At 43.2% G+C, this 12794-nt stretch overlaps 1 protein-coding gene across 4 annotated transcripts in view; it reads left to right on the forward strand.

Annotated features, from left to right (window-relative positions):
- Window positions 1-12794, forward strand: part of stx1a (syntaxin 1A (brain)) — a 96776-nt gene that overhangs the window by 55728 nt on the left and 28254 nt on the right. For all 4 annotated transcript variants that reach the window (XM_056264687.1, XM_056264685.1, XM_056264684.1 and 1 more), the window contains exons 7-8: window positions 10735-10805; window positions 11675-11812. In XM_056264687.1, the coding sequence (XP_056120662.1) occupies window positions 10735-10805; window positions 11675-11812 (209 nt within the window). The remainder of the gene's footprint in view (window positions 1-10734; window positions 10806-11674; window positions 11813-12794) is intronic.

Consider the following 12794-nt stretch of genomic DNA (forward strand, 5'->3'; position numbering starts at 1 on the left):
ACAACACTGCGCTGCAATATTTATTGACCTTGCAAAAGCTTTTGACTCCGTGGACCACAACACACTCATCCACAGACTTAGCAGCATTGGTGTCACTGATCACTCACTGGTTTGGTTCTCAAATTATCTTTCTCACCAGGTTCAACGTGTAAGATTTGAAAACCTTTTTTCCCATTCTCTACCGGTCACCAGGGGTGTCCCCAAAGGCTCCATCCTTGGCCCTACACTTTTCTCAATTTATATTAATAACATTCCCCAGGCAGTTGGTAATTCACTCATTCACTTATATGCTGATGATACAATCCTTTATGCCACGGGTTCCTCCCCTGATGCTGTTCAAGCTACCTTGCAAGATAGCTTTTTCCAACTACTGCAATCCTTTACACAACTCAAACTCACTCTTAATACCTTCAAAACAAAAACCATGTGGTTTTACCGTAAGTAGGGTTGGGTACCGAAACGCGGTGCCAATAGGGAACCGGTTCTGACGTAAACGGTAGTAACCAGACCGAATAAGAATGAAAATTTCGGTGCCTGATGGCTCTGTGGCATAAGGCGCACACACGCAAAGTCTCTCGCTCTCTCCCTCTCTCTCTCCGTGCACGCACTATACGGTTTATTGGAGCACTGTCTGTTCTGTCTCACATGCGCGCTTTTGCTCGCTCGCTCAAGCGTTCCGGGAGATTTTAACTAATTTGCGGGCATCAGGGAGCCGTTATCAATAAGCGGGAGACTCCCGGAACGTCTGCTGATAGCGAGGGGATTATTGAAGATGCAGAAGATAAAACGCTCCAAGGTTTGGCTGCATTTCACGTGTAAAATTACGCGTCAGAATGATTGTCTGAATCCCATATACACTCACCGGCCACTTTATTAGGTACACCTGTCCAACTGCTCGTTAACACTTAATTTCTAAGCAGCCAATCACATGGCGGCAACTCAGTGCATTTAGGCATGTAGACATGGTCAAGACAATCTCCTGCAGTTCAAACCGAGCATCAGTATGGGGAAGAAAGTTGATTTGAGTGACTTTGAACGTGGCATGATTGTTGGTGCCAGAAGGGCTGGTCTGAGTATTTCAGAAACTGCTAATCTACTGGGATTTTCACGCACAACCATCTCTAGGGTTTACAGAGAATGGTCCGAAAAAGAAAAAACATCCAGTGAGCGGCAGTTCTGTGGGCGGAAATGCCTTGTTGATGCCAGAGGTCAGAGGAGAATGGCCAGACTGGTTCGAGCTGATAGAAGGGCAACAGTGACTGAAATAACCACTCGTTACAACCGAGGTATGCAGCAAAGCATTTGTGAAGCCACAACACGCACAACCTTGAGGCGGATGGGCTACAACAGCAGAAGACTCCACCGGGTACCACTCATCTCCACTACAAATAGGAAAAAGAGGCTACAATTTGCAAGAGCTCACCAAAATTGAACAGTTGAAGACTGGAAAAATGTTGCCTGGTCTGATGAGTCTCGATTTCTGTTGAGACATTCAGATGTTAGAGTCAGAATTTGGCGTAAACAGGATGAGAACATGGAACCATCATGCCTTGTTACCACTGTGCAGGCTGGTGGTGGTGGTGTAATGGTGTGGGGGATGTTTTCCTGGCACACTTTAGGCCCCTTAGTGCCAATTGGGCATCGTTTAAATGCCACGGCCTACCTGAGCATTGTTTCTGACCATGTCCATCCCTTTATGGCCACCATGTACCCATCCTCTGATGGCTACTTCCACCATGTCACAAAGCTCTAATCATTTCAAATTGGTTTCTTGAACATGACAATGAGTTCACTGTACTAAAATGGCCTCCACAGTCACCAGATCTCAACCCAATAGAGCATCTTTGGGATGTGGTGGAACGGGAGATTCGCATCATGGATGTGCAGCCGACAAATCTGCGGCAACTGTGTGATGCCATCATGTCAATATGGACCAAACTCCCTGAGGAATGCTTCCAGCACCTTGTTGAATCTATGCCACGAAGAATTGAGGCAGTTCTGAAGGCAAAAGGGGGTCCAACCCGTTACTAGCATGGGGTACCTAATAAAGTGGCCGGTGAGTGTAGAATCACGATTCACTCCAATCCATTGGCTGATGGCGCGGCCGCCGCCTTGACGCTCACGTCATCGTATTATATTAGCGCGCGCATCATCTGCTCCTCAGATTTCTCTGCCGAAAAAGGAAGCTTCAAGCTTGTCGGCAGCGCGAGGAGTTTGGCAGTGAACGCAGCGTCTCGTTCCCTATTCAGAGAACATGGGTTACTTACACCAGTAACCAGAGACGTTCTCTTTCATAAGTTTACTCAAAGCTGCGTAGCTAAGACGCAGTGGGAACGAAATACCAAACTTGCCAAGCTAAGCGCTGCGTAACTAGTACAATGATCAGATAACTTACATGACTGGTTTAAGCAGACAAAACATGGGAACCTGTAGCCATGTCGATATTAGATTACCCAGGTAGTAACCTCTGTTAATCTCCAGTATTATTACATTGTTTGATACAATTAGGGCTGACTTCTAATAGTCGAGGATTCGACGATTCGATTCGGAGAGGTCTGATTCGACTGTGAACCTCATAGTCGAATAGTAGGGAAGTGTTATGTAACCAATAGGGGTGTGACTAGGGCTGTGAATCTTTGGGTAGGCAGCGAATCGATTCGATTCACGATTCATAGGTTTTCGATTCGATTCAAGAACGATTTTTGCAAATTCAGAAAGATTCGATTCAATGCGATTCACATTTAAATTCGATGCGATTCGATTAATTCGATTCGATTCTTCATTTTTTATATGCATTCATAGGATTATTTAAATGCTTCCCCCAATGGGTCTTAGTCAGGGTGTGAATTATACAGCTGCCTTCGGGGGTCAGAGAGTGGGAACAACAACAAAAAAACAACGACATTTTGTCTATTGTTAACGTTAGTTCATGTTAGTTTTTAATGAATCTATTATTAGAAAAAATATTTCCAAAGCCTATAAATTAGCATTTGTAGAAATGTAAACCAAGATTTAAAAAGGCTTTAAAAGTATTGTTAGTTCATCATGCTAACTATTTTGTAGGATAGTGTTAATGGATACACAACCTTAAAGTGTTCCTGGTACATTAAACATCCTCCATTGTGAGACTAAAAATACCATGAACTTTCCCAACTAAACCTTAACTAACTTTTCCTCATGGAATAGCTACTCTTTGCTCTCTTTATACTGAACATTTTCCTTGTGATTCTGAAAGAAAACGCGCCGGGTGTCTACTTGTGCTATATTAACGATTACGAATGCAACTTTAATGCGCATCTGATTGATGGATAAACCACGCGCTCTTATTTCAGTGTAATTTTGTTGTAGTCATTTCATCAGTTTTCTTCGTACATTGAGTTTAACGACATTAAGTTACATTTCATTCATCATTCATGATTAATCGGAAGCGTGTGCATTTTAGACACCTATTATACGTTTTCTCTTTCCATGTAATAAATGCGCACCCTTGAATAAGTGGGGTTTTACTTTAACTGCTCAGGGGTGCGTTTCCCGAAAGCATCATTAGCCAACTATGGTCGCAAGTTGGTCGCAATTTCCATTGAACTCTATTGGTAACGACGGAACTTGCGACCATAGTTGGCTAACGATGCTTTCGGGAAACGCACCCCAGGACGGGTATGACCCATTTCCGTAAAACTACAGTATCTTAACTTAAAGAAAATAACGGCGACGTTTCCACGCAACGAACGCGTTGTTTCATAGCAGTGCCCGTGTAATGATATGGCAGCTTTATCAATGGCTTGCTTTCTCGATAGAGAGCTGTCATCTGCTCATGTGAACACCAATGGCTGTCCTGAGGAGAGCTCAAACATGGACTGCTCAAAAATCAGTAGATGAGAGCTATATGGGACCGAGCGCGAGCGAAATCCAGTGAATGGTAAAGAGTGCAGCGAGTATGTGAGAGCTGTGAGGACGCGAAATGACGCCGCACAACGCCTCATTAATTTGCGTATGTAGTCATTTAATGTTTATATGTTTTAAAGCACTGAATCGCAATAGAATCGCAAATTATTCGATTCTTAGCATTTTAAATCGAATATTGACCGAAATAAACGATTCACTATTCGAAATACATGTTTCAAGATTGATGCATATGCGAATGAATCGTTACACCCCTAGGTGTGACGGTTATTAACCGTGAGACCGACGGTTATAGTTGAACACCGTCATTAGAACTCTATAACCGGCAAAACCGTGCTATTCAAATATTTTTTACAAAAATTTTTTATCATAGAGAATGTTTAAATACTAATATCATCTTACGAGGCAAGTGGAGGCGGAGTTAGTGGTGCGTCGGAGGCTGAGTGCTGGAGATGATTCGGGAGAGGTCTGTGCACCTTTACCGATCAGAGCGCGCGCTGACACGGAGTAAAGCCTTGTTTATACTCGACGCGTCCGCACGAGCGCGAAGGTCCGCACGGCAAAAAAAAATGACGCGTTGGGTGCGCAAGACCGGCAAGACCCCATTTCGCTTGGCTGTGTGCACAGCTTTTTTTTGTAACAGCGCGCGCGACGCCGCATCCGAGGATGAACGACTTCAAGCCGAATCTGCCCGAGCATGTAGGCTACTACGTCTCACCCCACCGGCTCGCAGTTTGCGCGTCTAAATTACAAAATTCATTGCAAAGTTTTTTTGTTAAGGTTTTGTTTACTGTGTGTGATTTATTTAAAACAAAGCACGTTCATTGCAACGTTTTTTATTTTTTTTTGTTAAGGATTAATTTAATGGAAAGCACATTCACTTCTAGTTGTCTTGCTGTTCATTTTAAATAAACGTAGAGCGAGTTGTCCTATAACAGACGAACAGTTATTCAACCGAACGTCTAGCTGCTATCTAAAAAAAAGAAAAACTATCAGTCGACTATGGCAAAATCTAACGAATCAGATTCGACTATGAAAATCTTTAGTCGAAAACAGCCCTAGATACAATATTGTTTTATTTGATATTATGTAATGTGAATTTTTATTTTATATTGGTTTATTTATTATTACCATATGTTACTTGTATTTATATTGTTTAAAGATATAAGTTAATATTGTGTCCAGTTTGGCCCTGTAAATAAAGGGGTATTATTTTTTGACAAAGTGTGTGCGGTTTCGTTTTCTTAAGTACCGTTTCAAGAACCGTTTAAGCACCGGAACCGTTTAAAAAATACAGAGTAGGTACAGGTATCGGATAAAACCCAACCGATACCCAACCCTAACCGTAAGGGTACTACGCCTCCTCCAGCCCTTAAAATCACCACTTGCAAGGGGGCTATTCTAGAACAAGCATATAAATACTTGGGCATCTGGTTGGAAACTTCACTTTCTTTCTCCATCCACATATCAAAGCTGCAATCTAAGGTTAAGGCCAAGCTTGGTTTCCTTTACAGAAACCGCTCTTCCTTCACCACTTCTGCCAAACTTACTCTTATTCAAATGACCATTCTACCCATGTTAGACTATGGAGACACTATATATAGGGTTGCTTGCAAGTCCACTCTATCAACTCTTGACACTCTTTACCATTCCGCTATCAGGTTTGCCATAAATGCTCCATTCAATACACACCACTGCGCTTTATATTCATGTCAAATGGCCCCCCCTTCACAATAAAAAGTGGTTATTCCACTTGTCAGGCCGCCATTGTAAATAAGACCTTGTTGTTAATGACTTGCCTGTAAAAAAAAAAGAAGAAAAAAAAGTCCCGGCTGAGCCAGGAGTTAGCAGGTTCTCCGTGATTTCCTCCAGGTACTCTAGTTTCCACCACAGTTGAAAGACATGCAGCAAAGGTAAATTAGCGATATTTAAGTGTCTGTGTGTGAGCCTGGTGATGGACGGACCATCCGTTCAGAGTGTTTTTAATGTTTTAATAACATTTTCAAAATGAGTGAATGGAATCTTCCTTTAACTAAAACTCTGGTCCTTTCAGTTTGGTCTACTGCCGAGGTTGCTGTGGCCACTGACTGTGTACGAGGTTTCTTTGACAACAGTAGAGAAGCTGGAAGCGTTAATAAGTTCATACATCAGGAAATGGTTGGGAGTTCCACGCTACCTCAGCAGAGTGGGACTTTATAGTAAAGGAATATTGCAGCTACCAGTCTCTGCTTTAGCCGAGGAGTTTAAGTGCGCCAAGGTCAGACTGGAAATGACCTTAGTAGAGTCACGCGACAAATGTGTAAGGGAGGCAGCCCCTGTGGTAAAAACTGGAAGAAAGTGGTCAGCAAAGAAAGCTGTGGAAGAGGCAAAGGCTGCCCTTCAAATTGGTGATATCGTGGGGCAAGTACAGCATGGAAGAGGGGGTTTTGGGCTCAGTTTAGCTCCTCCTAAATGGCACAAGGCAGGCCCAGCTCAAAGGAGGAAGCTGGTAGTCAATGAGGTGCGAAAGCAGGAGGAGAGGATGAGGTGTATAAAGGCCATTTCCCAGGCCAAGCAGGGAGAGTGGATGAGATGGGAGAGTGTGGAACAACGCAAGATGGGCTGGCAAGACCTTTGGTCAATGGAAGAGAGTAGGATCAGTTTCCTTATTAGGTCAACATATGATGTTCTCCCATCACCGCAGAACCTAAACCTCTGGGTAGGAGAGGATCCCTCTTGTCCTTTGTGTTCATCACCTGCCACATTAAGGCACATTTTGACAGGATGTAAGGTGGCTCTTAGCCAAGGTCGGTTTACTTGGCGCCATGACCAAGTACTGCGATGTTTGGCTTTAGCATTGGAAGACAAGCGTAACATGACCAATAAGTTGCCACCTGTTCTAGCAAAACATTACACACAGAAGACAATATTCCTCCGCCCAGGCGAGCAACCACCAAGAAAAGGTGTTAAAACCAATTTAGGTGTTAAAGCCCAGGACAACTGGAAGCTGCTAGAGACTGGAAAATGCTGGCAGATGTTGATCAACGGCTTATTTTTCCACCTGAGATTGCCACCACTAACCTACGACCAGATATTGTTTTGTGGTCCGGATCAGCACCCCTTGTTCACCTGATAGAGTTAACAGTGCCATTGGAGGATGCTGTAGATGAGGCATATGAGAGGAAGAAACTGCGGTATGCTCAGCTGGCCACTGAAGCAGAACAGCGAGGATGGAGAGTCCAGGTTTATCCAGTGGAAGTGGGTTGTCGAGGATTTGTGGCACACCCATACAACCCGGTTTCTCAGAGACGTCGGATTCAGTGGCCAAGAGTTGTGTCGCACAGTAAAGAACTTATCTGAAGCAGCAGAGAGGAGCAGCAACTGGCTGTGGTTGAGACGGAAAGATTCTGGCTGGCTGTGTACAGGCCGCCACGCTACGGTTTCAAAGAATTCTTGAAAAAAGAGTCTATTTTTTATAGTTTGCATAGTTATCATAGTTATTACAATCCCGTGTACTGTATTTTGCATGAATGAGGATTTGTGTTGGACAGATATTGTTGTGTTTTATTGTAGGTAGTATGCCAAACGGAACCATTGCCACTGAACCTGTTTTGTCAGCCTTAGTCAAATGGGTTGGTGCGTATGGTCGGTTGTTGTGTTACAGTAGGTAGTATGCCATACGGAACCGTTGCCACTGAACCTGCTTTAACGACGACAGTGGGGCTTCGACAGCCTTAGTCAAACGGGTTGGCGTGTATGGTCGGGTTGCGGTGAGATTGTGCCGTTAGAGATTGTGGTTAGGAGATTGTGGTTAGGTCACATTAAGGGTTTATGCCACTGAACTACGAGGAAGGAGCAACCTCAGCAGCAGGAGGGATCTCAAGCACAATAGAAAGAAAGAAAGAAACGCTGTACAGGTAAGTAAGCTGGGCTGAGTTGAGTGGGGGACGGAGGGGGGTGACTCTGGGACGCCAGAGTCACTGTCGAGCCCTCTTGAGGTGTCGTGGGCTAGTCGACGAAACACTGAGGACGGAAGGTACCCACTTGAAGACCCCAGAGATGTCCCCTACTCAGCTCAATCCAGACGGATGTCATGCTGATCCGCTGGGGAGATAGCACTGTGGTTGATCCCCAGAGCCAGCATCGCAGCCGTTGTGTGTGCTGACGCGCCAGGAAATATACTTCAGCCATTAACACCAGACAGAAGGAGATTCACATCACCATATGGAAGGAAGCGTAAATGGATGGAGAAGCATAGTTTACTGTAAAGCTACGTCTTAGTTGGTGCTTATCTTGGCGAAAGCCGAGTGCAGATCAGCATGAAGTTTTAACATCTACTCTCGTGTAATGGAAATCAAAAAAATTTGCGTTCACATTAACCAAGGAAAAAAACATTCAGAAATCAAGTTTTCATAACCTAATGGGAATGTTAGCAAAACATTCTAAGAACATGTTTTTGTTAGCTGTGAAAAAGCACACACAGCCATCATGATGGCAATCCATATGACCCCAGGGGATGCTTAAATATCTTCTTAAGTGAAATAACAGGTGTGTGTAAGAAAATCCTAATAATATAACCCAAAGTTGACATGAGATTAAAATGTACGCTATTTTCTAAATGCATGTTATAGTTCATATTGTTAACAATTAATTCATGCATAGCCTATGCTTGATTTTTTAAAAGTTTAATCTGGTAATGTTCAATCAAACTGTCATAACTGAACCTTCTGGTGAAAACAACACAGTTCTGGTGATGAGTGCAATATTCTGTGCGCTTAAACCCGCTGTTGCAAGCTCATGTTTATCTGCCTGCACTTATGCCCACTACTCAAAATCCAATCATTAACTGATCCATAAAACCAAGTCCCCACCATACACTCGGATGTCACAATAAGGAAGATAAAATATTTTGCTACTACGATTTCATTACAGCTTTAGCTTTTATTATTCCAAATCATTAAACAATCTTGTATGATCTGCATTTATCAATGTATTAATGAAGCAAGCATACACGTTTGACAAGTTTTGTATGATGCAAGGAGTGAATAGTTAAGCATATAAGCTAAGCTGGCATGAAAACATGCATTTTGAATCAATAATAGCAACAGGTAGAAACCTGCTATGAGGTTACAGCCAAGCACAGCTTTTTATGAAGAGTGCAGGTTTGCATGTTTTCCTGAGGTTTGGTGTTTGTCACATGACCATACTTATGGATAGACTGTTCAAACCTAGCAAAATATAAATAAATTCATGCTGAATGGAGGTAACTTTCTCCATATCTAGCAGCTTGCGATGTGATATCATTTGTTAAAGTCATGCATTCTAATTAGTTACTTTTGAGCCATATTGACTCAGGCACAAAGAAATGGATGCTTTAGCGTTAAGTTCTGCCAGGAAGACTAATTTGCTATGCCACTTATTACCTTCTCATCTATCCAATCGTGTCTAATACTTGCGGTATAAAAGACCAGTACTTACACATGTTTGAGTTCACAGATGCTAACGCTTTCATTCATCTCCATCCTCCCCACCACCACCAGGATGGTCCCTTCCCCTCCTTCATCCCCACCACCACCACCAGGATGGTCCCTTCCTCTCCATCCTCCCCACCACCACCAGGATGGTCCCTTCCCCTCCATCCTCCCCACCACCACCACCAGGATGGTCCCTTCCTCTCCATCCTCCCCACCACCACCAGGATGGTCCCTTCCCCTCCATCCTCCCCACCACCACCACCAGGATGGTCCCTTCCCCTCCATCCTCCCCACCACCACCACCAGGATGGTCCCTTCCTCTCCATCCTCCCCACCACCACCAGGATGGTCCCTTCCCCTCCATCCTCCCCACCACCACCACCAGGATGGTCCCTTCCTCTCCATCCTCCCCACCACCACCAGGATGGTCCCTTCCCCTCCATCCTCCCCACCACCACCAGGATGGTCCCTTCCTCTCCATCCTCCCCACCACCACCAGGATGGTCCCTTCCCCTCCATTCTCCCCACCACCACCAGGATGGTCCCTTCCTCTCCATCCTCCCCACCACCACCAGGATGGTCCCTTCCTATACCTCACAGGGGGTCGGCTGCGCCCCTGCCTTCGTCTTCAGGCAGGAAATGCAGAGTCCGGACCCTCGGATTGCGAGCTATGAACGGGGCCTACGCCAAAGAACTTTATTGCTTGCTGGGCTATCAATAAATGTATTTATTGTTACAGTATTTATTCTCCCGAGTCTTTCTGGTAGAACTGGTTTATGTCAATAGTTACTCAAACTAGGTTCACATTGCTAAAGTCACTAGTAAATGATACAGATACACATAAGTCTAGTCAATCCACTAGATATTAAACCATTTGGCACAGCAGGCCCAGGCCACACATTAGCTGTGTTTCCTCTGTCTGGCTGTAACTAAATTCACTGTCACTGTATCATTTATTGTAAAACATTAGTCAAATATCGATGCTGGAGTCTTAAGCAAAGACCAAAAGTTCGCTTCCGTCATGCTTATTCAGTCAGCTGGTGAAATGGTTGAGTGACGTCGTTGTATGGAGGCGTGTTAAGGGTGGGTTTTAGGGTAGCGCTGCGGGGCTACTGGCCCGACAGTGGAGACGCAACTTGATTTTGGGCTTGGTGCTTGAGATCCGAGGCTATTGGCCCCCGCACAGCACGCTGTTAGCCCTGGCTCGCACTGGGCCGACATTGGAAGAGCGGCTATAGATAGTATCTTTACAAAAATCATCCAATATACATTGTATGTGTGTCAATGTATTATTTTACATCAACTAGTACAAAGACAAACATTTACACGTACACTATAGCACAAACAAGCTATTAATATCATGTTTTTTTCTGTGTAGCCGGAAGAAATACAACAAATGAGGAGTTGGAGAGCGTGTTAGAAAGTGACAACCCCATCTTCACTTCAGGGGTGAGTGGATACAGCATCATTAACTGGTCATTACAAAGATACTATGTTAGTCAGTTGGAATAATCTTGTTGTCGGAGTGGCTGAAATGGATGGCTTTACTTTTATTGAGCTCACTGAAGGTGAGTCACGGTCCAGTTCTTGATATTGGTCTAGGAGACGTGCCACAAAAGGCAATCGGCTAATATCTATGGTAGTGGTCATGACCGCTGGCCAGAGATAGTCTTGCTTTAAATGAGTACATATATGTTGAGACTAACTTAAGTACTTTTACGGAAGAGGAAGCATGGGTACCCATCTAAATAGTATTAGTCAATTACCTCTGTCGAATGACCCAGACTAACGAGTTTGTGACCGTGAGATCCGTGTACATGGCCGCATGACTCTGAGTCACATTGGAATGTGAATGAAGTTCAATCTACGACTACAATGTAAAATAAAGAGTTAAATTGCATCATCAAATGTCTAGGTAAATAATAATTAAAATGACCAATAATCAATTGCCATTCTAACCTAAATTCTAGGTCAGGATAACATGGGAGTCAGAATGTTGAATGTTAACTAGAATTAAATACTTTGCTCACTGAAAAGACAGAACGCGCAGGAAATAACCTTCAGCCACACCATTGGATTCAGTCATTGGACCAATTGTGTGGCCCTTACAGGACACAAACACATTTGCTGGGTCTTTAGAGCTGCAAAAGTTCATATTTTGTGAGATTTGAGTTTTCAATCCCCTTCCCAGAGCATACTGCACTTTTTTGTTGTTTTTTGCGCTCCGTAAACCAGCCAGTGATTGAAGCAGACTTATGTTGGAAAACTTCAGCATCGCCACTTTCTAATATCTTTTTATTATTTTTTCCCCCCTACAGATCATCATGGACTGCAACATCACTGAACAGGCCATGAACGAGATTGAGACGCAACACAATGAAATCATCAAACTGGAGAACAACATCCGTGAGCTGCACGATATGTTCATGGATATGGCCATGCTGGTAGAAAGCCAGGTGAGAGTAGAGCTGATCACACTGATACAAATGAATCATTGAGGCTGTAACATAAAGAAGTGTAATATAAACAAATGAATCATTTTTGTTTGTTACTTTACTTGGATAATTTGAGTAGCTCACTTATTTTGGAATTGTAGCAAAAACCTATTTTGTATGATTATATATCGATCTTCTTATCCTGAGTAATCTAGACAAGTCTTTGAAGACATGCATTACATGCAGTACATTTACTTAAAATATGTAGATAGAATCACTAATTGTAAAGGTTAATGTTCTTGACATGTCGCGATGCGCTGCTCGCATCTGGTGTAAACATGGTTTAGCACAATTATATTTTTAATGTTACCCAAGTAACACCTGAGCAGATAAATATTTATCTGAGCACAAACTTTAAAACTGTGAGCAACAAATATAGTGGGTTGAACCCAAAAAGCTCTAAACAAATTTTTAGAATTAGGAAGGCATCAGTTAAGCAACAGACCATTAAAAAATATTAAATATAGGCCTACGCAAATAAAAGCTGCATCTGTCTCTGAAAAAAATCAGCAGCAATATGATGTTTTTGATTGATTTGATGTTACTGAACTCTGAAACCAGAACAAATAACTTTTTTGGTTTAAATGACCTGAATATTGGTCACGTCAAACCGCGACTGGCTTGACTCCATGTTCAAGGCTTGCGTTAAAGATTGTTGCTATATGACCAAACATTTGGTGAGCTGCCCTGTGTCCAAACCAGCCGCGGCTCGTCTGTATGGACAGAGCCCCACCAAAATATTCATCCAAACATAGACCTCCTCTATGCATTGAATTAATAATAAATTATAAATGTGTTCAGCATTCTACAAAAAATGTTTTTCAGATTTTCTAGACTATTTTAAGTCGTAAAGTGAACAGGATATATTAAAATGTAACACATGGATTCGGCAGGCATGTATTCATGATACAGCAGGGCAGCTGGCCTCCCTAGCTCTACAGCG

This window comes from Rhinichthys klamathensis, unplaced genomic scaffold (genome assembly GCF_029890125.1).
Source record: "Rhinichthys klamathensis goyatoka isolate OS25496 unplaced genomic scaffold, OSU_Roscu_1.1 h1tg000223l_1, whole genome shotgun sequence".
Taxonomy (NCBI): Eukaryota; Metazoa; Chordata; class Actinopteri; order Cypriniformes; family Leuciscidae; genus Rhinichthys; species Rhinichthys klamathensis.